The 25,424-nt window shown below is 42.3% G+C and overlaps 1 protein-coding gene across 1 annotated transcript in view; it reads left to right on the top strand.

Annotated features, from left to right (window-relative positions):
* wdr11 (WD repeat domain 11) overlaps positions 1-23,577 on the top strand; it is a 53,860-nt gene extending 30,283 nt beyond the window's left edge. The window contains exons 13-29 of the mRNA XM_069145106.1: positions 2,423-2,498; positions 4,384-4,492; positions 5,314-5,435; positions 8,005-8,152; positions 10,318-10,424; positions 11,043-11,157; positions 12,367-12,538; positions 12,698-12,806; positions 14,265-14,327; positions 14,657-14,722; positions 15,707-15,896; positions 17,765-17,860; positions 18,528-18,693; positions 19,038-19,135; positions 19,467-19,612; positions 20,164-20,243; positions 21,444-23,577. Coding sequence (XP_069001207.1) covers positions 2,423-2,498; positions 4,384-4,492; positions 5,314-5,435; positions 8,005-8,152; positions 10,318-10,424; positions 11,043-11,157; positions 12,367-12,538; positions 12,698-12,806; positions 14,265-14,327; positions 14,657-14,722; positions 15,707-15,896; positions 17,765-17,860; positions 18,528-18,693; positions 19,038-19,135; positions 19,467-19,612; positions 20,164-20,243; positions 21,444-21,646 — 2,066 coding nt within the window. The 3' untranslated portion in view covers positions 21,647-23,577. The remainder of the gene's footprint in view (positions 1-2,422; positions 2,499-4,383; positions 4,493-5,313; positions 5,436-8,004; positions 8,153-10,317; positions 10,425-11,042; positions 11,158-12,366; positions 12,539-12,697; positions 12,807-14,264; positions 14,328-14,656; positions 14,723-15,706; positions 15,897-17,764; positions 17,861-18,527; positions 18,694-19,037; positions 19,136-19,466; positions 19,613-20,163; positions 20,244-21,443) is intronic.
* Positions 23,578-25,424: the final 1,847 nt, after the last annotated feature.

The following is a 25,424-nucleotide window of genomic DNA, read 5'->3' as shown; positions in this document are numbered from 1 at the left end:
TAACAATACTGTGTTTAGTGCTTCAGTCATTGGGCCAAAGAGAGCAGGATTTCTAAGTAAACTGAAGGTAAAGTCATGAGTGGTCAGTAAAATATGGTTAGAGGTTTTAGTGTAAAAAAATATGTTTGTATTGCAGTATTATGAGTAAATCATATGCAGTTTTGGATACATACTATTGTTGAGCACTTTCTCATACATGTTCTCTTTTTTTTTTGTCACATGTATCCACTTTCTAAATGTTTTGACTTTATAAACTGGGCACAATAAAAAAAAAAAATATGGTCAGTGTAATGGTTTTGTCAAAGAGCCTTTTTCCCTCATTCATTAGAACAATGGCAAGGGTAAGAGCTTCCCTAAATAACCCTCTATTAAGCACCAGTATCATCAAAGTTAACAGTCCATGGTATTAGCTTTGGTTACAATGCCTCACACCATCCAACACAGAGACACTTCATTGGTTTTTTTTCTTACAAGTTTACATGAGTTCAAGCGACTGAGATTCTCCAAAGTGTTCTTGACTGCAGATGAAGCTGCTGGAAGTGCAGACAGGCTGTTAGACCTCGCTGTCCTGGCTCACGTCTTTGATGCCTGCACACGTGCAGTTTGAGTCGCGACATTTTGGGGAATGCGCTCTGTTGTGCTGTCTCACAAGTTAGACAGAAAAGATCAATATCAATTTAATCTGTGCGCTCAGTAGAGATACAATAGCGGTGGGACGTGTTTAGCCTACAATAACACCCGAGATGACAAGGGAGGCAGGTGGGGAAACAGCTCGCTAAATCCTGTCAAAGCTGAAAAATTCACCTTTCATCAACTCCCAAGATGTCTTATTTGCAGGGTACAACTTAGGCTACACATAGAAGTAAAATCCTGGACATTATACAATTTAACAAGCATCTAATGAGAAGGCTTTTTACCCAGGGAATCTGTTTCAAAGTATGAAAAACATTAAGCCTACCCTTTTGAGTTACAGATTTGTTCTTCAAATATATTCCATTAAATGTTTAGTGTTAGATGTTTAAAAGAAAAATTATATTATCTGTCTTTGAAATTGCTGCCACACCCGCATATTCTGGGCTAGATCCACTAAGACTGTCAGCAGATAAGCACATTTTTGTTTCTGTTTCTTGAGTGTATGTGTATTTATTATATTTATTCACAGAAATTTAGCATATTTTTGCACAAACAAGTCTTCACGTCACAGCACAAAAATATGTTTTACACTTTTAAATGTTTCTACCTCACCATAAGACTAATCCACTAAGGAAGGCAACTTCTGCCATTTACAGATGTAGCATTTTCTGATAAGATCTGAGACTCTATAATGAGAACTCATCTCCCTCGCAAGCTTCACTCAGTTGTGGTGATGGCTGGTTTCTGCAGCAACAATAGCAGCTCCTCTGAACAGACACTTCCTTATCTATGAAAAGATGAGTTTTAGTAAGGTGCAGTAACTCGGGGACGATGGTGCTGAGACGAAGTAGTGAACTCGTGTACTTCATAAATATTTATGATGTGTACAGATGATAATTACACATTACCTGTCACGGCAGGTGTCAGCGGCTCATCACTTTGAGGTGTCATTTCAATTAATCATCCAGAGTCAGTGAAGAGCAGGAAGTTCTGACATTATCATGTTAGTGAGAAGAATGAATTTCACCCTTTCGTGTTTATATTGCTGTACAGTATTTGCAGCACCATGTACCGAAGTCAGGACCTTAAGATGTGTGTGTTTTTGTGAATGTACTCTCGACACATGTGAATGTAGCCTATAGGCTTATCTAAAGAGTGAGGAACCATAATTACCCATCTGTAATCAGGACATGTGACTCCTCCTACTGTGTATGATTGAGGAAATGATGGAAAGCAGTTCATCAGCCTCTGGTGCACCACAGGTCTCCAGAGTTTTTCCTGCACCATATGCTTCCCTCGCCTCTGGTTCACACCAGGTATGCACCAGTTGTTGTCATCAACACAATCGTGTCGGTCACCCTCCCCTCTCGAAACCGCCACAGGCAGCTTTGTCACTCATACATTTTAAACAGGCCACCTTACTAAAGTGTCCCTCGCCAAATCAGATCAGTACGTCTGCAGGCAAATATGATTCGATACACCTGAAGGGCATTCTTGTTTTGTTTAAAGGGGCACCTTGATGCTCTGCATAATGTTGACTTTTGTGGGTGGAAAGTTGCAAATGAAAACCAGGTATTAGAGCAGGTGGTGAGATGATGTTGTCGGCAGTTTTCTCCCCCCGTTCCCCGGCAAAAGAGATGAAACCAGGGTGCGGCGGCACTAAAGTGAAATGAGATGAATCAGTCTTTTCACAGGTAGAAGGAAAGATGCCGTCTTCTGTCTCGCATCATCACCTCCTCTCCCTCACACTCATACTTTCTCTCCCCATGTGTGTCTGTGGTGTTTCTAGGCAGATGCTTTGCATTCAGGGGCGAGCGAGGAAACGACGAGCCTCCCATTGAGATGATTAAAGTGTCTCATCTTAAGTAAGTTGCAAGCTCTCCCCACCACCAACAAAACCAAACAGCACTGCACAGTTTCTATTGTTTCACCTGAGATACGTACACAACACCCCCCTCCTTCTTCTTACCTGCCTGGAGCCATGTCATCTCTGGATCTTTCTGTTCCCTTTAGTTTCTAATCATGTAATTCAGGAATTTCTAAGGTTGAAGTGCTCTTGAAGTGTTCTCATAATAGATGTAATTTTAATGGCAATCTGTCAAAAGACACAGATGTGTCATTAATTAAGCTATTTATTTGTTATTGTCCCCAAAAACGTACATATATTCATGTTGTGCAGTGTTTTGGACCTTTGATTTTCTGTTGAAGTGTTTGTCAGTGCTGCATCTTTTAACATCACTGTTCTATTCAGGAAAATAAAAGAGCATGCATTTATAGTCAACAGTTTTTTGAGAAGTGAAACAATAAACAAGGATATCAGAGGGCAGATTTATTCTGTTTACTCAGTTGCTTTCAATGACAATAAATTCTGCTTCCTTCTCAAGGACACCGTATTTTGTCTAGCCATGTGGCGACATGACGAATAACATTCGGTGTACAATACATTTTACTGGAAGGTGCCATCTCTGATTATTCAGCCTACATTAGGTGACTAAAGACACTTGCATCTTTACTTTACTGCCAATGGCAACAAGTGTTCCCTCCTCTAAAGTGGAACGAGTAGGCTGCTCTGGAGGAGGGTTAGTACACAGGACACAGGTACCAGAGTTTGTGAAATTTCAAACTAAATACAAACTGTTGCTGCTCTACTACTTACAGAGCTTCACAATGAGGAGGAATAAACCCACATTTGACTGCATCTAAACTGATGAGATATCCTAGTCCTCCTTTTTACCAAACAGAATTTAATGTTTGGACAGTTATGAATTCATCTTGCTTATAGGGGATAAAATGCACTCTTGCCCAGTTCAATACACTCACAGGTTTTGCTGCTCTAGGATTACTTTTTCTTGTATGACCATTAGCATGTGATGGCTAATGTTTGCTAAAGTTTTTGCTGTTTAAGTAGTCAGGAAACTGTCTTTACTGTGTCAGTGTCTGTCTGAGATACTGTTAAAACATGTTTAACATGATATCATTCCATAAATGCCACTTGTCACCACAGTAACAGTTTTTCAGCCAAAGTTGCTTTGTCTGGCTTCAAAAGGTTGGTAGTTTTCTAACTTGAATAATTAATCTATGATGTGGAACTGAATTGCTACTACACTTTACACGCCATATCACGGAGGTGAAAAAAATATATAATTAATGCTGTTTTTTCCCTGTTTTTATTTGTTATCTGTTTACCCACTGATCATGATCTCATAATAACAAAGGCCTGACGGCTGCAGTCATGGAGAAACCTGCTTCCATATGCTGAAGCTCACAGAGCAGCTGCCCAGTGCTGCAGTGTTTTTGCACTATTGAGGACCGTGTTGTTCCTCTACAGCAGCTGAAAGTTAAAATGCCTCTTGTGAAATTGCATGGCAGCTTGTTACGCTGCTAGAATTTTGGCCAAAATATTTTTAGCAGGTTCATCTGAGGATTCAGACTGAATAACTGCTGGTCACAAGTTTAAAAATGTCATCAGTTGGGCTGATTAACATGCTTGTTAATGCTGCTTATTTATTTCTCACAGTAAACAGTGGTGCATCAAAGGCAGAGAGATTTAAATGCAAATCTAGGATTGTTGCAAAAACCTAACTTTGTTGTGTTTAAATTGTTGTGGGGAGTTAATATCATTCATCAAACCTATTTACTTACATGTGAACACAAAATAACCTGCATGCATCACCACAAGATTCCTTACACTGGTGAACTGTACGCTGTATGTTTTGTGACTGTATGTGTGTTTGTGTTTTCCATCCTTAGACAATACCTGGTGGTGGTGTTCAGAGACAAACCCCTGGAACTGTGGGACACCAGAACAGGGACACTTCTCCGGGAGATGGCCAAGAACTTTCCCACTGTTACCGCACTGGTACTAACAAATCTACATGCTCATTAAGATTGTGTCTTTTACCAAATTCTTCATTCTGATGTGAAAGTGAAACATGAAAAAAATACCACACAATGTCTCAAAGCTGACATTTAATAGACAATACATGTATCTTAACAGGTTGGACCACATACATTTAAAGCTGCATATTTGATCATCTGCTGTTTACATATTAATGTAAACCAAACACTAAGCGCTGTAGAAACGCCCATTGTAGACTTTTCCCTTTGGTAATTGTCTCACACTCTTAGACCCCTTTCCGTCTTTGTATTTGTTGGGGCCATTGAAGAGATTAGTCTGGAACATTTCGCCCAGCTCAGCAAAGAACAGTGGCTTCATTAGGCCAGAGAAATGCTCATAAAAGAAGAGTTACGCCGAACAAACTTTACAGTGGGCTCGTAAAATCCTCCACAGTGTGAATAAAATCGACAGTAACCTTAATAATACATGCCGGCCTCCCACAGTCCCATATCTCTGTCTAATTTCCATATTGACTACAACCTCGAGTCACCACCGCCACAAAGCTCCGGCACTTAGACAAGAAATCTGGGGAAAACCAACTCTCCTGTGTGCTTTAGTTTCATTTATGAGAGCATCTACTGTACACGTGAATCACATCCTTGTCTGCTTTTTTTCACTATAGTTGTTTGCTGTGATATCAGCAAACATGTTTGTGTTTGCGTTTGTCACTTTAACTGCAATTGTGTGTGTGTGTGTGTGTGTGTGTGTGTGTGTGTGTGTGTGTGTGTGTGTGTGTGTGTGTGTGTGTGTGTGTGTGTGTGTGTGTGTGTGTGCTTAAACAGGAGTGGTCCCCATCCCACAACCTGAAGAGTCTAAAGAAGAAGCAGATGGCAGCGAGGGAGGCCATAGCTCGGCAGACAGTGTCAGATGCCGAGCAGAGTAGCGTTGAATCTTCAGTCATCAGGTGGGAGTTATGAAGCTGCAGGACTTTTCCCTCCGAGGCTGTTTGTCAGGATGGAAGTTTTTCAGTGACATTTAGGATTGAAATTCAATAGTCTGCGATTACATATCTGTTTTGGTCATACATTACATCATCATAAATCAAAACCAAATTCTTTGGCCCTTGTTTTTTTCAATACATTTTCTACTTAGTTTAATTCATATGACGCCAAATCACAGCACAAATCATATCAGGGCACTTTACATAGTGAAGTCAAAACCTTACAATATTATAATATTAGATTGTTGATGTGTCTCGGTGCATACTCAGAAATCCGTGAGTCCTTCTGCACTTCTAAAATTACATACTTTATGGAAAAATAAAAAACAATCTTAACCCACAGATCAGTCACTTGTTTCCTAGTTTTCGCCATTGACTGTATAGGAAAATGGATGTAGTCTTCAGGTCTGAAAATTTAAGCCATTGCCGGATTACCTTAAAGTGCACTGTTATTGGCTCCAAAAGTCATAATTGGGTCATTTGCTAAATTCACCCCTTTTCATCAGTTTTCTGGTAGTCGATCTGAAAATAATTCCATAATTGAATTAGATATTAGGCCTCAAAGAGAGCTGCAGTGAAGGAAATAATTATTTGATCCCTTGCCGATTTTGTAAGTGCCCACTGACAAAGAAATGAACAGTCTATAATTGTAATGGTAGGTTTATTTTAACAGTCAGAGACAGAATATTAAAAAAAAGCACAGATGTCAGATGTTTCTTGTAGTTGGTCACCAGGTTTGTGCACATCTCGGGAGGGATTTTGGTCCGCTCCTCTTTGCAGATCTTCTCCAAATCCTTAAGGTATCGAGGCTGTCGCTTGCCAACTCGAACCTTCAGCTCCCTCCACAGATTTTCTATGGGATTCAGGTCAAGAGACTGGCTCGGCCACTCCATGACCTTAATGTGCTTCTTCTTGAGCCACTCCTTCGTTGCCTTGGCCGTATGTTTTGGGTCATTGTCGTGCTGGAACCCATCCACGACCCATTTTCAGTGTCCTGGCTGAGGGAAGGAGGTTGTCGCTCAAGATTTCACGGTACGTGGCCCCGTCCATCCTCCCCTCGATGTGGTGAAGTCGTCCTGTCCCCTTAGCAGAGAAACACCCCCAAATCATAATGTTTCCACCTCCATGCTTGACGGTGGGGACGGTGTTCTTGGGGTTATAGTCAGCATTTCTCTTCCTCCAAACACGGCGAGTCGAGTTGAGGCCAAAGAGCTGGATTTTGGTCTCATCTGACCACCTCACCTTCTCCCCAGCCTTCTCTGAATCATTCAGGTGTTCATTGGCAAACTTCAGACGGGCCTGTACATGTGCCTTCTTGAGCAGGGGGACCTTGCAGCGCTGCAGGATTTTAATCCATTACAGCGTAGTGTGTTACCAATGGTTGTCTTGGTGACTGTGATCCCAGCTGTCTTGAGATCATTAACAAGTTCCTCCCGTGTAGTTCTTGGCTGATCCCTCACCTTTCTCATGATCATCGATACCCCACGAGGTGAGATCTTGCGTGGAGCCCCAGACCGAGGGCGATTGATGTCATTTTGTGTTTCTTCCATTTCTGAATAATCACACCAACAGTTGTCTCCTTCTCACCGAGCTGCTTGCCGATGGTCTTGTAGCCCATTCCAGCCTTGTGAAGGTCTACGATCTTGTTCCTGATGTCCTTAGACAGCTCTTTGGTCTTGCCCATGGTGGAGAGGTTGGAATCTGATTGATTGATTCTGTGGACAGGTGTCTTTTATACAGGTAATGAGTTGAGATTCGGAGTACTTCTTAAAGCGAGAGGACTAATCTAACCGGTCTGTTGGAGCCAGAATTCTTGCTGGTTGGTAGGGGATCAAATAATTATTTCACACAATCAAATGCAAATCAATTTATAACTTTTATATGATGTAATTTTCTTGAATATTTTTTTTTATATTCTGTCTCTCACTGTTAAAATAAACCTACCATTACAATTATAGACCGTTCATTTCTTTATCAGTGGGCAAACTTACAAAATCGGCAAGGGATCAAATAATGATTTCCTTCACTGTATGTTTGGCAGCGTGTCTGTTTTGATTGATATGCCTGTCGTGTAGTCTGATTTCCTGTACAGGTGGGCAGGCGCAGTGTCCTCTGGTTTTCAGTCAGGTCCACCACTCGTTCCTCCCTAGCTCATCCAAAGATGGTCACCTCCAGCTCTAAAAAAACAAGATGGCCACTTGGTTTTGAGAAACTCTAAGCATACTGTTCACATGTAACAGCTGAATTATTTTTCTTTCTTTTATTTTCATGAGATCATAATTTCTACTTTTAATATCAGTTCAACTTCTCCACAATATTTCCTTGTACTCCTTGGCAACTGCAGTCGTACCCTCTGGGGTACAACCGCCCCTGGTCAGGAATCACTGGACTGGATGACAGTTGTAATGCCTTTCCACTGTCAGCACCAGAATACCAAGATATCATGCCAGAATTTTTTACACTAGAGAGAGTGAAAAAAAAACAGTGGTGCGTGCTTACCAGACAATTGTCTATGTGATTCCCTCCCCTCCAGTCTCCTGCAGGATGCCGAGAGCAAGTCCGAGACCAGCCAGGCCATCTCAGCCAGAGAGCATTTTGTATTCACTGACACAGACGGGCAGGTCTACCACATCACCGTGGAGGGTAACACGGTCAAAGATGGTGCAAGAATTCCCCCTGATGTGAGTCCAGAGACTTGTATATCTTTTTTATGTCTCTTTTTAACTTCAGATCCTCCTGGACTACTTGAAGGTCATGCACACTGATCCGTGCACTGCACCTGCTTCCTGTCGCTCTCCTTCCATTCAGTTTATATTGTATTAATCTCTTCTGCACACAAAGATCTAAACCTGTTCTTTCTTCTCCGTGTTTACTTTCTGTGTATGTCACCTTTCACTCCTCCAACCTCTGACTCTCCTCTCTCTGTAAATGTTTGTATCTATCTGTTATCTGTTCTAATAATCAATACTTTCTCTGCATTGTAACCTGCACTGCCTTTTATACTGTACTTCACCTTTACATACCACATTCATCACTCTCCTGATACTTTTGTATATGAAGACTGATAGGTCAAAAAATGTTGTCCTTTTCTGTCTTTGTATGTTCTTGCTCTGATATCACTTCTCTTCTGTTTAAAGGCTAAATCTTCTTGTTAAAATGTTTTATTCAGCATTTTGGAGCCAAAAAGAAACACTGCTTTTTGGTTGGTAGCCAGTGTCGGCACATTTTCCTCCTCCATAAAGTAAAGGCCATCATCACTCTCCCTCTGTATCTTGTGTCCTCTGTATCTTGTTTGTGTGTGTGTGTGTGTGTGTGTGTGTGTGTGTGTGTGTGTGTGTGTGTGTGAGGGAGGTGGGGGGAGGGGGGGTTTGTTGGCTCCATAGCAAAATGTGGCCAACCTAATATGACTCTCTCAGTGATAAACTGAATGCAATCAAGGTGAAGGTTTCACAGATAAATCCTGCAGCTTTATGTTTTTTGGCAGATGTGTTTTTCTAGAGAACAAACACACATTTTGAAAGTGTCGTCTTTGCCCCAGATCGTGTTTTGCACGTGTTCACCTTACTTTGGCAAAAGGGCCAAAGTAGTAAACGGACAGTAGCTATTGCTGAAAACAGGATTGCTTTTCACCTGGATGAGTCCAAGATATTATATAATATAGTAGTAGGATGTAGGGGGGTTGATTAATTCACAAGTCAACATCTCAACACTAATAAAAAAAAACTCGATTGATTGTTTAATAAGAAACTTGTTTAGTTGCCTAAACATTCATTTCTATGCTGCTGTTTGTGGAAAAAGTTTGGAAGACTTCAGGAGCTTTCTTTGCCTCATGACTTGTAATTGTGTTGAGCTGAGTCATGCTATAGTGTAGGTAGCTCCTTCTATTATGTGTTGTTAATTTCCCACATCTTCTGTCAGTAAAAATAGCACAGTTTCATATCTTAGCACTTACATTTATCGAGGTTTTTACATTCAAGGAGGCAAAAATTAATCTCGCTCCATACTGTGCTTCTAAAGAGAAGCCTCATTCATTCTGTACATTAATTTCTCTTGTGAAGCAGTGGCTCTTTTGCGAGCTCAATACCTGCATCTCCTCACGCTGCACAGACAGACACTGGAGGTTTACCTGGGGATTTTAAAGCCTTATCTGTGTGACGGAGGCAGATTTATTGTCTCAAAGATTTACATATACCCAAAAGGTTTTACAGTCCTTTCAGAAATGATATAAGATCTTCATATCTCTGTCAGGAAATGCTGAAAAAAGAACTGAGGGTGAGCTGACACTTAATGTCTTTACATCAGCACTGTATATTGTGGAATAGCCCAGCCGTACTTACACTCAGATGCTGTGCTTGCTGACGGTTCAGTTGCCTCTGATATTTCAATTTATTGTCCTGTTTTCATTTACTCTCGGACATGAAATGCCAGAGAAGGATGGTTTAGAGCAGAGGGAAATAGTTAACTTTTATGCTGTTGGAATGGCGTTTTTTTAACTACCTGGTGGTCGGCTGCATTAAAGACGTGACTTGTGAACATAATGACATAACTGTTCTAGATGTCTGTCTCCAGTCCCAGAATACGGGGGACAATCGCTGAGTGCTGGTTATCTCAGTGCTCAGAATATCCAGTCAGGCTAATAGACAGTAATTCTTATAGCTGTTTGATGTTTGAAATTAAGACATGCCCTCAAAACTGTTTAAATCAATTTTTAGGTTTACTTAGTCGAAGGTTTCCAATACTTGACTTAATTACAAAATATATTAGCAGGGGACACATGTACATTCTTCCTCCTTTGTCCTTGAAACTTCATCTCCCAGTTAATTTCTCTCTTCTTCTTCTGTTGCAGGGTAGTATGGGTAGTATTGCCTGTATTGCCTGGAAAGGTGACACCCTGGTGCTTGGAGACGTGGACGGCAATCTCAACTTCTGGGACCTGAAAGCTCGGTTGTCAAGGTAACAGCTAAACTCCAAGATGTCGTGCAAGTGTCAGGCTACTTTGAGTTGATTAATCAAGCCATTGTTTTAACACCTAAATGATAGTTTACAAGAAAAAATGAAAAATGTCATATTTGAAATGCTAGAATTTGTTGGCTTTTTTAAAATTCTGTAAATGTAATATTTGGGAGTTTTGGGAAGTTGATCTGACAAACAAGGGCATTTGAGAAAGTTATGTGGATTCCAAGATGCTGTGATGGGTGTTTGTTTTGTTATTTTGATTGTGAATTCAGTCAGTAGATGAATCAATACAAGGATAAAAATCAGTAAGAATAACCATTAGTTGCAACTCGAGTTCTTGCACTACTGTATTGCTACATTATTACTAGTTATTCCCCAAAGTACATACTTTTACCTTAATTTTTGTATGCTAATGTTGGTTTTTATATTCAATCAGACAGTTCAGGTTGTGTGTAGGCTCATTATCTATGCTCAGATATTGAGACAGCACAACTTTATGTGTTACTGTGTAATAATAAGTGTGTCAGATGTCTTTTAGAAGAAAAATATGCAGGAAAAATCCAGAAGGTCAGCAGGTTAGTTCAATTATAAAAAAAATAATATCGATGTTTTCAGGGGAATACCGACACATCGAGGCTGGGTGAAGAAGATCCGCTTCGCCCCGGGGAAGGGAAACCAAAAGCTGCTGGTCATGTACACAGATGGAGCAGAGGTCTGGGACACCAAAGAGGTGAGACTCCACACAACAACCCTTCCCCATGACGTTTCATTGTGACGAAAGAATTGCAGCTAGTTCATTGATTGGTCTTTTTGTAACACATTATAAATTCCCAGCATGCATCTCGTCACTGCTCTGCATAACTCCAATAAAAGGACAGAATCTGCAGGTGTCTGCAGGTTCATAGCTGTGATTTACCGCTTTACTATGGCAGTTGCAATCTACTCACTGAGGCACTACAGTATCGTGCTCGGTTACATTTAACTAATGTCCTCTCTGAAACAAACAGTGTAGTAATAGTGCATCCACTGTAATTGCCCTGTTGTATTAAACAAGCATTACAGTGTGCTGTGTAAGTACACATACTCCAGCCTTAAAAGCTTTCTCCTGACATGTATGTATAAGCTGAACCGCAGCAGGATGAATGATCCTCGTGCCAGAAAGGCGGCACCATCCTCGCTTCCTCTTTAACTTTGTTTAACAAAGTCCTAATCTTCCAGAAAGCCCTCTACATGCACATTAACTTCACCTCAACTAAAAATCCTTGTGGAGAGTTTTTGCTACAGTTCATCATTTGATCTAATGTCATAAACTCCACTTTTATTTTGTTATGTGTCCACACCCCAGTATTTGTTATCTTACCAGCAGTAATGCATGTTAGAAATTGAAGAGCAGATTAATGTGGACACAGATGATTTGGTGGATTAACGGGCGTGAGGTGGAGAGAGATGGTCCCAATGGGGCACTGCTGTCTGGGTAGAGGGTTGTATTTTGAGATGACACGTAGGTTTCAGTTCCCAATCTAAAAATCGGATGACAGGCGGATCAAGCTGCAGCGGGATACGAGGAACAGCTGAAGAGCAGCAAAGAGAGGGAGGCGTAAGAGAGAATAAGGATGGGGAAGAAGCACAGGAGAGATTTCTGAAATGCTTCAGCGCTCCACAGACAGCTGGGTTACACTGACTGCAGCCACATAAAAAGCGACAGAGAGAGGTTTTAGAGAAAAGGCTGTCCATTGACTTAGTCTATAATGAGTTTACATGTGTACACCATGTTGGCCATTCTTTGTTTTTGATGAAAAGCAATTCCATATTGTGTGTCTTTCTCTCCATTTCAATGTTGCAGAATATTTTCCCACCATCTTGCTACGCTTGTCACTGATGCTATAAAAGAAACAGGTAACCGTTTGAGATGAATTACCGTGGCTCTCCTCTCTCGCAGGTCCAAATGGTCAGCAGCATGCGGATCGGTCGCAACGTGAACTACCGCATCTTGGACATCGACTGGTGCACATCAGACAAGGTTGTGCTGGCATCGGACGACGGCTGCATCCGAGTGTTGGAGATGGCCATGAAGTCTGCCAGCTACCGCATGGACGAACAAGACCTGACTGGTGAGCTGAGGAATAAAGAGGGTGAAGGAATGAAAGAAAGAGATTTTTGGAGAGAGAGATTAAGGCCCAGTTATCCATTTGCATATTGTGTAACGACACATGCTCTCATACTACTACTTTAATATTGTGTTCTTTCTCATGTGTTGGGAATGTGCACAGATCCAGTGTGGTGTCCTTACCTGCTGGTGCCCCGAGCTGCTCTCACTCTCAAGGCTTTCCTCCTGCTGCAGCCCTGGTCAGGAACATTTACCATGGACATCACTCAGGTGTAAGTCTCACCTTTGAACAAGTCACCGTGAATCAAAGTCATCCTGTTTTGAAATGTCTTGGTTGTGGAGCTCACACAGAGACAAGAATGTTACATTCACACACTTCACTTGTGTTGAATTTTAAGTTCCAGCTTTACCCGCATTTGGACTGTGGAAACCAACTGAGAGCATCTGAAGTGAACTCACAAAACACACTAAAAACATGCATCTGCAGTCAAGAATTAAACCTTGTTGAAAATTATTATAAGCCTCCGTTATACTTCATTTTCTTGGACTGTATGAAAAGAGAGAACATTAGCTTGTCAACGACTGTTTTAAGTGCTGGGAAAGCCCTGAGCCAAAACCAAAATCATACTGCAAAATCAAATACTGGCACCTATTCCCAACGCAAGATGTTGTGAGCAAGTAAGCAGAATAGCACACAGATATTTGCCAAGAGTTTCAATTATTGATGTTCACACAGCACGCATCGGTGATTGTGCAGCGCTGCTTTAGGTTAAATTGCATTTGAACGGTGCGCACTGTCCATCGCTCAAACTGGGGATGAAAACAATGGCCTACTCTCTGCTTGAACTTGCTTCTTCAACAGTGAATGACCTCCTCTCACCACATACATAGTGTACAGTCAAACAAAACGTAATAAAACAGTATGAAGAGGTTTCTAGCTGTCTTATCTAAACTACTTTTCTCCTTATTAATTATAATGTGGAGCTGTATTCAGGGTGATACACTCTGAATTGGGATTTTTATTAAAACCGGGTAATGCCATCCGTTTTTATAGTTTCATTTTGTACTTCAGGGGTGATTTTAGTTCAGTGGTAACTTTTTAACAAGAGCTAAATGTGAGCAGGGCTGGCCTTAGGTTCTAATGTGTTTAGTAATATATGAAGTAGAAACTTATTTCGAGTTGAATCAGATTTGCAAGACTAAATAAGGATTGATGAAATATTGAATGACTTTCAAACTATCAGTCAGAAGTTCTAGCCTTAATGCATTTTTTTTATTCCCGCACACCATCTGCCAACCACCCAAGAAGTCAGTTTATTACCTCCATAAAAAGACATGGTGAATTTGCTAGTGTAAGCAGCTCACGTCTGTAAACAAGTCAACATGGGATCCAGCCGAGCCTGTCCTTAGAGAGCGTATATTCTTTTTCCAGACAGCTACTTCTGTGTTTAACCACAAACCCATTTGACTAAACTCTGAGTGTTTCACTGCTTTCTTTCATTGATCACACTTGGCTGCATTATCATAAGTCAGGCAGCTACAGTATATTAGCAGGGTGTGTGGGGAACTGCCTGACCTCAGCATTAATGTTATAATAGACTTTGCCTGACACCACAGAGCGACTTCTCTTGACAAGCATGTTTTCCGATTCCCATTTAATATCAGGTCAGGTTTTATTTTAGGAAGACATGAGAGGAGCCGTTTGGCTTACTTTGATGCGTCTATTTCAGAGACTACATTGAAAAAGACGAGATAAAAGGCCTGATCCAGGAGCAGCTCAACTCATTGTCAAAGTGAGTTATTACACTTCTTCTCTCTCTTTTTACACACTCAAACTAAAATATTTAATATTAATGCCATGGTGCAAGCAGAAACAATCTGATATCAGTGCATGTATGTCAGTATATCTAAGCTGAGTGTCAGTTTGTGTTTATGTACTTTTGGCTTGCCGTGAGAGTGCCAGCGTCCTCTGTGTTTAGACAGCAGGCCCAAAGAGCGTGTAGTCTGCGGGGTGACAGATAAGCAGAGTCTCCAGTAACAGCCTCACAGGACCTGCTGTGTTTGAGAAGTGTAATTGGCTCTGCCGGTGATTCTGATTGTCTGTCTCTGATTGGCTCCCCAGTGATATGAAAAGCGTGCTGCAGGACCCGGAGCTCAGTCTTCTGCAGCGCTGCCTCCTGGTGTCACGGTGAGTTACAACACTGCACGGAGGTACCACTGTGTGCTGGTGCACAGATTGCACAGTGTTCATCAGGGTTTACCGGGGCCCCAGCATGATTATTTTGTTAACAGTCAGGCAGCTGATTTCGATAAAGTTCTGACACAAGTGGAGTTTGTACAAACTTTAGATGAAATGTGTAAAAATACTAAAAACTAAAACACCTTCTCCCCCCAGCACTCCTGTTCACTGATTTTAATCAAATGTAATGTATGATATAAAAACAAAATAATAATAATATATATAAAATACTTTAATAACTTAAAGAAGACATATTGTGTTACACAGAAGTGATTTGAGGAATATCAATATGAAAAAGTATAAAGATAGTTTAATGTTATAAGGTAAGTCACTTTTTTTTTAATATAATTGCCAAAATAACGGTTTATTTTTGCTGTAACTGTAAAGTGTGATTCTGTGGTTCCACAAAAAAGCACGACATGAGAGCTGCTGTCAGCAACTCTGATCTCGTCTTCGCTTCAGTTCTCATTTCCCCCGAGCATCTGACAAATCTAGAGCAGCAAGTATGAGCAGAAATGCATTCTCTTCCCCCCTGTTTGCATCTTCTTATTAAAGCCACGATTACCTGGAAAGTCCAAAGGACCCTTTTTGTAACCTGAATGCCGGGAGCCCACTCTCATGTCTCTACATCTGGCCGTCCAAGTTTCCATGCCATTTTTAATGTTGCAAGGTAACCTAGCAACAGCTGTGTGGTGGTGCAGATATGTTAACGGGGGCTGAGGGGACGTAAACGATGGAAGAAAAATGCAGAAGGAGGAGGGGAGCTCACTGAAAGAGCGAGGCGTGGGCTGGAAGATACAGGAACTGTGGTCATTAGTGAGCACACTACTACGGAAACTGAGTCACACGTTGATCCGGTCTGCACAACCTGACTCCAGAGAGAACGATGCTCACTCTGTCCCCAGCTTGATGCATTGTTTTGCTTCACGGCAGGCTGTTCGGGGACGAGTCGGACCTTCACTTCTGGACAGTGGCGTCCCACTACCTCCAGTCGTTTGCACAGGCCCGTCAGCTCAGTGTGTCCACCGCTGACGGTCAGGCCCAAAGTGAAGGAACCCAGCCGCCACCTCAGAACCACCTGGACATCTGCAACGATGTCCTGTGTGAGAGCTCTTACTTCCAGGTCAGTAAAATAAGAAAAGAGAAATACTTAACTTTTTTTTTTCAATAAAGACATGATCCCAACCGTCAACATCATATAGAGACAGACACAACCAGCCTGTCCCTTGTCATCCACATTGTCAGCATCACCCTGCTCACACAGTACATTCCTTTACTAATGACTTTGTGTATCACCTCTGTTGTCTCACTAAGCTCTTTGTCTTTAAAGGAGGCAACTCGCACTTTTAAGCCTTTGAGGTCAAATCCATCCGTCACTTCATCCTTCCACATTTAATCCCCCCAACCTTCGTCAGGGGCACTCCAGCCCACACTCGGACACACTCATTTATAAAAAATAAAATAAAAAAAAAGAAGATCCCTCTCTTGTTTGTGCCGTGTTACTGCTCAGATCAATGCGTCTTGCTGATGACATAGTGTCCAAGGCTCCCAGAATCCCCTCTTTTCAGCTTTCATTATAAGTTTGTTGTGAAAGTCTTCTTAAGAGGATGCCCATTTATTGGTCCTGTTGTGTTTATCTACATCACTCTGCTGTTCGACATGGCAGCTGCAGAACAAAGACACCCTCTTGTGTGTTGCCGTAGGTTTTTCATTTCAGGGTTTCTTGTTGTTTTTTTTTTTTATTTTGAGCTAGGGATGTGCCACACATTGTTTCTGTGTCCAGACGGCAGAAAATGCTTTGAGGAAAGTGTAGGAGGTAATTAAAAAGTTGGCCAACTGTGCAAGTAAAGACAGGCATTTTCTGGGGTTTTCTGTAGGTTTGGTGTTTTTGCTTGACATCCTGCATCATTGTACCCAATGGAAGCAGAGAAAAGTAAAGAACATTTACTCTTCTTTTTTTTATCAAACATGATTATTCAGTTACGAAGACGGTCAAGGAGCCTTTAGCTAGCATCAAGGTTTCAAGTTGCAAAATGCAAATGGGGTAATTTCAGCTAGTAGAGGTCCAATTAAAACATCTCAAATAGCCCTGTAATTTTTGTTTTTTTAGTTTCTTACAGATTATACACCACTCTGCTTTTGTGAAAGTTCTGCTGCCTGTTAATGAGGGGCCAAGCAGTGATCACAAACTTTGGATTTTCAAAGAGCTACCCAGACAGTCTGCAGTAGCATTTGGTTGCTGTTGTCATAAAGCAGCTTCAGTGGCAGCAGCCCGACTGTAATTACTAATATCCAAGACTCCAAAACAGAGCACACAGCTCTGAAGTTACTAAACTCATTTGGTATCTCTGCAAGGATTTATGCCCACGGCTGTGACTCGCAGAAGAATGTATCATCATGAAGGGCAAAGGAAAAAAAAGCTTCTGTGGTAGATATAGATACGAAAGCCCGCACACACACACACACACACACACACACACACACACACACACATAGCCTGTGTAACTTATTCTCTACTCTGCATTATCTCTCCCCTCATTGTATAATTTTCCTGCTCTCATCTTATTATAAAACTCATGATATCTAATTCTTTGAAGCATCTATTGCTGTTTTTACATTTCATGCCTATCATTTGCTCTCTGAAAAAAAAAAAAAATCAGATCATGTAATAAAATAATGATGAGAAAGCCAGCAATAATGAAAGGCAGTATAGGAGGCACTGGCACCAGAGAAGCTCCTGAATATTTTAAAGACTTTATAATTGCGCTCTCCACGCCTGGACTTTCTATTCCTATAATTGTGTTCCCAGCTCTCTTGTGGCTCATCATTACTCTCTTAACGGATGCCGTGTATAATCTCCAACTCATTTCATCTGCGTCTCTTTCTCCCACACGTGTGCAAGGTTTGACCTTTGATCTTTGGAAGCAGTGTGTAAAAAAAAATCAACAAAAAAAAAAAATCAACCTGTTGCTACTCTGCGCTGCTCAACAGAAGTTCCAGCTGGATCGGGTTCACCTGCAGGAGGTGAAGCGCTCCAGTTATGATCACACCAAGAAATGTGCTGACCAGCTTCTCCTGCTGGGACAGGTAGGTACTGCACCACCCCACACTGCCTAAACAGGAGGCTGCAGATACAAGTTGCATTTAAATCATGCATGAGTAACATATGATAGATTAGTTCTGCTCTTCAAATAAGTTAAGTGATGTGGTTGCCATGAATGGATCATTTTGAAGAAGCACATTTTGATCTCTTACTCACTCCTTTTTTATCTTGAGACTATATTTACCTCCCGCTCACACACAAATAAACACCCTCACGCTCCTTAGCTGTGCATTCATGCATGTTGGCACGGTCTTAAACCAGCCATATCAGTGCTGATGACAATAAGCGCTGCTTCTGTCATCTCTGGCGTTGCAGCCTGTGAGGACTGCCGTCGCCTCTCTCTCCGCTCCCCTCTCGATGTCACCACACTCCCTCTAATCACAGGCGGCAATCAGCCGGCTGTTTTCTGGGGGTGCAGCTATCCAGCAGGCAGACAGGCAGAGGGCAGCCTGTGCTGACCCCAGCATCAGCTTGAGCATCCATCTACGCCAGATGAAAAGCATGATAATAAACATAATTTTCCCTTGCAATTATCTCCTGTTTGGCTCACACACACACACACACACACACAAAGTGGTTACCTGCCAGAGCTGGTGATGCTTTGTTTCTGTCTCATTCAGTACGTGCTCATGGCTTTGTTGTTGCTCTCAGACGGACAGAGCGGTGCAGTTACTGTTGGAGACGAGCGCAGACAACTCCAGCTACTACTGTGATTCCCTCAAGGCCTGCCTAGTGACCACCATCACCTCCTCAGGGCCCTCGCAGTCTACAATTAAACTTGTGGCTACCAACATGATCGCTAATGGCAAGCTGGCAGGTAGTGTTACTGTATTTATTTTATTAGTCAGCAACTTTCTGTTTTAATAAGGACAAGCAGCTACATTATTGTCTAGGTGTCTACAGCCTTAAAATATCAGTGCCGTGTCATCAGTCTATAGTTTCATTAAATCTGCATTTCTCAAGTAAAATTTTTTTTTTTTTTTTTTTTTTAAATCAATCAATTTGTATTGGAATCAATCCCATATGCATATCACATCAGAGTGCCTACTGACAGCAGTATATAATAAAGAAATCATCCTGCTGGCGTCTTGGCAGAGTTGACTACCGCCATTACTCAGTCTTAGACGTGTGTATAACTTGTTCCCTGTTGCCGTCTGTCAGAGGGAGTGCAGCTGCTGTGTTTGATTGACAAGGCAGCGGACGCTTGCCGCTACTTGCAGACCTACGGGGAGTGGAACCGAGCCGCATGGCTGGCCAAGGTAATTCAGCATGACGGCATCCATAAACAACATCAGATACTGTGTAATGTCTGGATAGATTGAGTCTGTGTGTATGTAGTGTAGGTGATGGTTGGGTGACTGTGGATTGGATTGTGAAAGATTATAAAAATGAAATTGAATAGACAAATGACATTTTTGAGAGTCAATGTTGATTATTTTAGTATTCCTGTTAGCTTTAGGATTAACTTTGCAAATACACCTGGGAAACACATAGATGACCCAACACTACCGTGTTCTTACACTCAAACATGTTCTTACACTCAATTTCCCCACTATGAAAGCTGTTTCAGTGTGTTGTGTGTGCTTCCAGGTGCGTCTGAACCCAGCGGAGAGCTCCGACGTGCTCAAGCGTTGGGCAGAACACCTGTGCTCCCCTCAGGTCAACCAGAAATCCAAAGCCATCCTGGTGCTGCTTTCCCTCGGCTGCTTTTGCAAAGTAGGAGAGATGCTCCACAGGTAAGAAGCAGCTGCAAAGATGTGGTGCTGTTCTAAACTTACTGTATATAATCAGTATTATGAGACATCTTGACTTTTTCTAATATATGATCCTTGAGAAATATTGAACTTTAAAATGAAAAACACGAACCCTATAATTTCTTGTATGTATCCCAATTACAACACTTACATACAAATATCCAGTCTCACAATTTGTTTTCTAAATCGAGACTCCCTCATTTTAAAAGACGTATTCACTCTGGGACTTTCTGCCTCTCCCTTTCTTCTTGAGTACACTGAAGGACACCGTACGGCAGGGCCTAACCCTGTATGTTATACCTCAGCATTGATCTGCTGCGAGTCTGCCGGTCCTCCTCCTTGACAGCTCGTTGTCCGAGATGCCTCTGGCAGCGAAAGAGCTCTCACGGGGAATTAGAGAGGCATCAGGATGACGGGGTTGATGTATGCTTTAGGATCACTGACATCAAGGCAGGGATGATGCTGGTTTCTGACAATAGCTCTTACCTCCTCCTGCCCGTGTCTTTCTCTTCCTCCCTTCCATCTCCTGGCAGTATGAGGCACTTTGATCGCGCCGCCCTTTTCATTGAAGCCTGTCTGAAGTATGGGGTGATGGAGGCCAACGACTCCTCCAATATCCTTTTTGAAATTCCATTACTGTACTCCGAGGGCCTTTTCTAACCAGAGGTAGCTCCGCTGCTATCTCGGTTACAGACGTGCCCCTGATAGCAGAAAGCTTCTTCACTAGAAAGTTCAATTTCGATCCTTTTCAGAGCACGTCGAGCTACGTTTCACATGTTCCCGATAGCCAATAGTACTCTGTCGTCGCAGAACTCAATTAGAGAACTTTCACAAAGTACGGCAAAACATGCGTCAGTTTTAGCTGACACAACTGAGGATATTCAGCCTCTTCTGCATTGTGTGTCTGGTTTATGATAGTGCAGATGCTTACTACATTTACAACGCAGTCAGTACAACACTCTGCCAACAACTCCTCCCTTCAAGTTTATAATTGGACAGGAGATGATTCAGCGTTAGGGTAATTTATAAGACTGTACTTTGTAATTTTTTTATATATATTTAATTATATACAGAAGAGCTTGTAGTGTTTAGCCTACACTCATTGATTTAAATGTAAATTTCCCAGGGTTTGTGTGACAAACGACCTGAAATGTGGCAATGCACGTGTTTTTGTGACCACTGGTACGCGGGTATTTGGGATTGGAAAATGGACCTGACACTTGAGCAGACAGCGTACATCAAAGTTTGTGTCAAACAGAAAGAAGTCGCAGAAAGCAAAATCTAGCGAGTAGGGTTGGTGAGGAGCGCCGTTTGTGTTGTTGTGGGCAAGAAACTACGTTTCCAAACAACTAACCCTGTGACATCGTCATGTTGGAGAACCTAATGTCCATCATGCCACAGTTCAGGTCGTTTGCGCTGAATGTTTCCCCTCAGACGCATCAGGATGTCACAGTCGAACTCTGTGTTGACAGTTTTACCCTCTGCGGTGAATTCATGGTGCACAACCTTCTGTAGCATTGTAAAGGTCTCCATGCCGATTTCACGAGTTTGACACAACAGTCGATGTGTGCTCGCTGATCACGACCAGTAGTCACATAAAGATGTGTACGGTTAGGTCAGGTCATTGCTTCTTCCTGCTCCATGCACGTCGCGGCGCTGCGTTCTGTTCACACGCAACAGTTTAGGTCACTCAGCACTGACAGTTGAAGAGTGACATTAAGTGAAAGAATCATTTTGGGTGGTGATAGGTTGCCTCACTGTGTTATTATGTCCCACTGAAACATGATGAGTTCTCCTTGACCCACGTTTGCACATAAACTTATTGAGGCTGCATTTTTGGAGTACGCGCGGCTGCTGCGCACGCTGGGCCTGCGAGAGGGCGCCGCTCTGTGGGCGTCGCGGGCGGGCAGCGCCGGGGAGCAGCTGATGGAGGAGCTGTTCCAGGGCGAGGGAGGTGCCCCAGAAGCCATTGTTGGCGAGGAGGACGTGGAGCTGGGCCAGGAGAGCACCGAGTGACCTCGGAGATGGAAAGTGTTGAAAAGAATGGATTGGCCCGGTGTGAATTAAGGGTCAGCCATTCAGTCTAACTTCAATTACTTAACCATTGAGACTGAACTTTGTGTCAACGTCCAGGAGAATCATGATCATCATCTCCACATGAAGAGAAGAGAGGAGCTATGAGGAGTGTGAAGATGTCAGTTCATCACTGGAGACTGCCTGTGTCTGGGGCTACAATGAGGTCAACGTTTCTTAATGTTTGGTGAGACCAGTGTGTGTTTGTGCTCATAATTGTATGCATGTAACAGCCCCAAATGAAACACACTTTGTTTTCCTCATTCCCCTAACAAGTGAAGTAATCCACGTTGTTATCACCTCGGTATCTGTCTTTCTTTGGGTTGGTTCATGAATTTAAATCATTAAGTAGTAACTATTGAGCCTTATTTTGTGTGCCTGTATTAATTATTTCAAAGTACTGTTGTAGCTCTAATATGTTGCTGAGATGAAATGTGTCAATGAGATTATCCCTAAATAACATTCCCCTGTTTTATTTTGAAAATCGTAGAAGACTCCCATGTCTGAATTCCAAAATTAGATGTTTCTTTTCACGTTTGTTTTAAACCAAAAAAAACAAAGGGGAATAATTTAAATGACAATTTGCAGGACCATTCGTGTAACTGAGACATAATGTTGTTCTACACAGACACATAACAGACGGGACATTTTATCCACAGCAGGTGGTGCTTTATAAGGGGTTGACCAAAGCCTGCTCCTGCACAAGCCTCTGCAGCTGTAATTGTCGGATGGCAGTAAAATGATATAGCCGGGCCACGCTGCACTTATTAGACGCTCATTAGTATATTATCTCCCTTCACAAAGAGGGGAGAGGAATCTGACTGCTGCCACCTGAGTGATGCCATTTAATTAGCTCGTATAGAGAGTTAAATTCAGTTAAATAGAAACCAGTTGGTCACGAATCCATTCCATGAATCCAAAAGGAATTTTTTTAATTTTCTATTTTTATGACAACTTGAGAGGATACTTTTCTCTCTCTAAACTTTGATGTTTGTATAAAGAATTTGTTCTCTAATGTGTGTATTGCAAGAAGAGCTGTCAAAATGTGTTGTTTTAGTTGGACCTCTGATGCATCATTTACACAGATAATAATCCGCGCTGCTCCCGCTGTCGCTCATCACAATCACAAGAGCCGACACACTGAAACGAATCAGACTCTCTTTGCTTTTGCCTCGTTTTTACACAGTAAATACCCCCTGATCATCAAAATCAATCTGTATGACAATGCAAAGACTTTAGTGATTGTGCGTTTGATTGCTTTGTGTGTAGTTGTCCTGAAAAGACACAGTGACTCCATCCACGGGACCTTTTTAGTGTGTTATTGTGTTTCATAAACACGTCAGCGCTGTTTTTCTTCTGTGTTACACTAAACCCCCCCTGGCAGTGTCACTATGGCAACCCAGGCCTATTTTAGGGGACTACATGTGTTTCCTGTATATCCATTTCACATAGCCCCACCAACATACTGTAAGATCTCATAGAGAGCCAGCATGGAGTCACACAACCGCAGCAAATGTTGTGTCTCCTCCTCAAGTCGTGTCAGTATTGTGGAAGCACTGTACTGTACTGTACTGTACTGCCTCTTTATCATAAGGCACAAGTTTAAATAACTCCTGCTGCTTTCTATTCATACTGAACTTTACAAAATAATACTGTTGAAAGTTCAGGCATGTAGACGAGAGTTGAGACATGCCTTCAGCAGTACGTTTTGTAAAAGGACAACAAATCATCGTAATGGTGTCCGGGTTTAGCTTTTTTCCATTGTTCTTTGTTCATTGTTTACACAGTGATCCTAATGCTTTAAGCTATATAAATATCACAAGAGAAAGAAGATATATGTATATATGGATGGCAATAAAAATCAATATTATTGACCACGTTTTCTGCTTTGTTTCCATTCTAGAGATGTTGACACAAGAGGGCGCTCTTATACCTCAATATTAGGCAGAGTGTCTGTGGCTGTGTAATAGCAGGCTCTCTGTGCAAACCTGTTACATCAAGTCCTCCTTTTTTAATTGTCTTCTTTTAATTTCAACCCAGGTAGATTGATTTTGAATGTTCATTCATTTATCAAACTGTCTTAAAAGGGAATTAGTTCCCGTGTGAGCCACTTCCGCAAATTAATTACTTCTTTTCTGCTCAGAAGGAGGGCCAACAGCTGGCTTCAGCTCGCTGCCCAGGTCTAACCGTTCTCACTCCTTTCTTCGCCTCCGATTTATTCATTGACGTGTATTCTGTTTCTTCTCTGTCTCGACACAAAGAGAAGAAAAAGCCGTCTGAAACAGAAGGCCACACAAATGACTTGGTTGTGTTCCTTTAATGGCTTAATGAATAACTGCCGGAGAGCCGATCCAGCCGTTACAGCCAGGTCATCAGTATGCAAGGCCTCGCTACTCTCTGGCCCACTGCTTACATAGGCTACCACCCAGCTAGCCAAAATGGCTCAAGCTTCCCTCGCTTCTCTTTTCCACCTTGCATGTGCTTTAGTCCTCTTTTTCAAGTCCTTCCCTGCTTTCCTTACACCCAAAGAAAGCTGACAGACGCCGTGCCAGCTCATGTTCTCGCTGCATCCCGCTTCCACTAATTTCCTGGAAGACTTGTTTCCATCTGCTGCTTGGTTTTCACCTCTCGCTGCCCCCTCCTAAAATAAGATTCAAAGCAGTGTCAGAAACATAAGATTAAGTGCGTTTGTATCCCGAGTTGCGAGGAGCACCGATGTTCATTTAACAGATGGAAATCGCTGGCCTTCACTGTTTTCACGCACATACGGCGAGAATTAACAGCCGACTCCAAATCAATCGTACACGGTAGTCTTGCTGTTACGCATTCTCAATCATCTGTATAAGTAGCCAGCGAGCGAGGCCTCTTTGTGCTGCAGGCAGAGCCAGCCCCGCACAGCCTGTGTGGTACAGACAGCGAAGTACAGCAGGTCATCCAGTTCCCATGAGCATGTTCTCCTCTGCTGCTGACAGATAGCTTTATGCAGGATGGGCAGGTCTGAGCTTGCTCCCACAACTTACCGAAAACCCCCATCTCTTCCTCTTCGTTTGTTTGACGTGTTTTGGACTTTGTTTTTCCCCTCCTCGCTGGGGGTTACCATCGAGTTCATCTCTCATTTTCTCTGTAATTATCACAGCTCTCCAGATATTTTTGAGCATTAGTTTAGGCAGCTCATACCACAGGTAGAGGAATAATTTGAGGGCGTAGTCGCTGCTGCATTTATGAGGATAATTATTTGTCTCGGAATGTTGATTTCTGTTTCACGTGTGTCCTTTTAGCCCGGGTTGTAAATGAGCTAAAATACCATTAAGCTTGCCTTTGTGTTCTTCACATCACTCTGAATGTTGCTCTCTTTTCTCACCTTATCCACAATATAACCAATTTCTTAAACCCAGTCTGCTCCACAGGAAACCTAAAAGTACATGTAGAGGTCACATCCGTTTCTCTCCCATAATCACTCTTACCTCCACATCACCTCTCTTCGCCCACATCTGGGGTATCGCCTGGAGTGGAAGAGACCCACAGGCCTGATCTCATCAGATATCTGCATCCAGCCGCTCCTCAGATCGTTTCGACTTGATTTCCCTTCCTCCTTTTAAGCCTCTCCTATTGGTTGAGCTCCTTCTTCCCCCTGATGCATGTAGACTCCGGTTGGCTGCCGGGCAGTGCCGGGAGGCCCCGTGCTCAGGGCTTCAGGTGATGTTTATGTTGAAAGCATTCA

Source organism: Embiotoca jacksoni, unplaced genomic scaffold (genome assembly GCF_022577435.1).
Source record: "Embiotoca jacksoni isolate LCO1_2020_lvr unplaced genomic scaffold, fEmbJac1.0.p SCAF_12, whole genome shotgun sequence".
In the NCBI taxonomy this organism is placed as follows: Eukaryota; Metazoa; Chordata; class Actinopteri; family Embiotocidae; genus Embiotoca; species Embiotoca jacksoni.
Note: the sequence above shows the minus strand (reverse complement) of the source record. Positions and strands in the feature narration are given on the sequence as shown.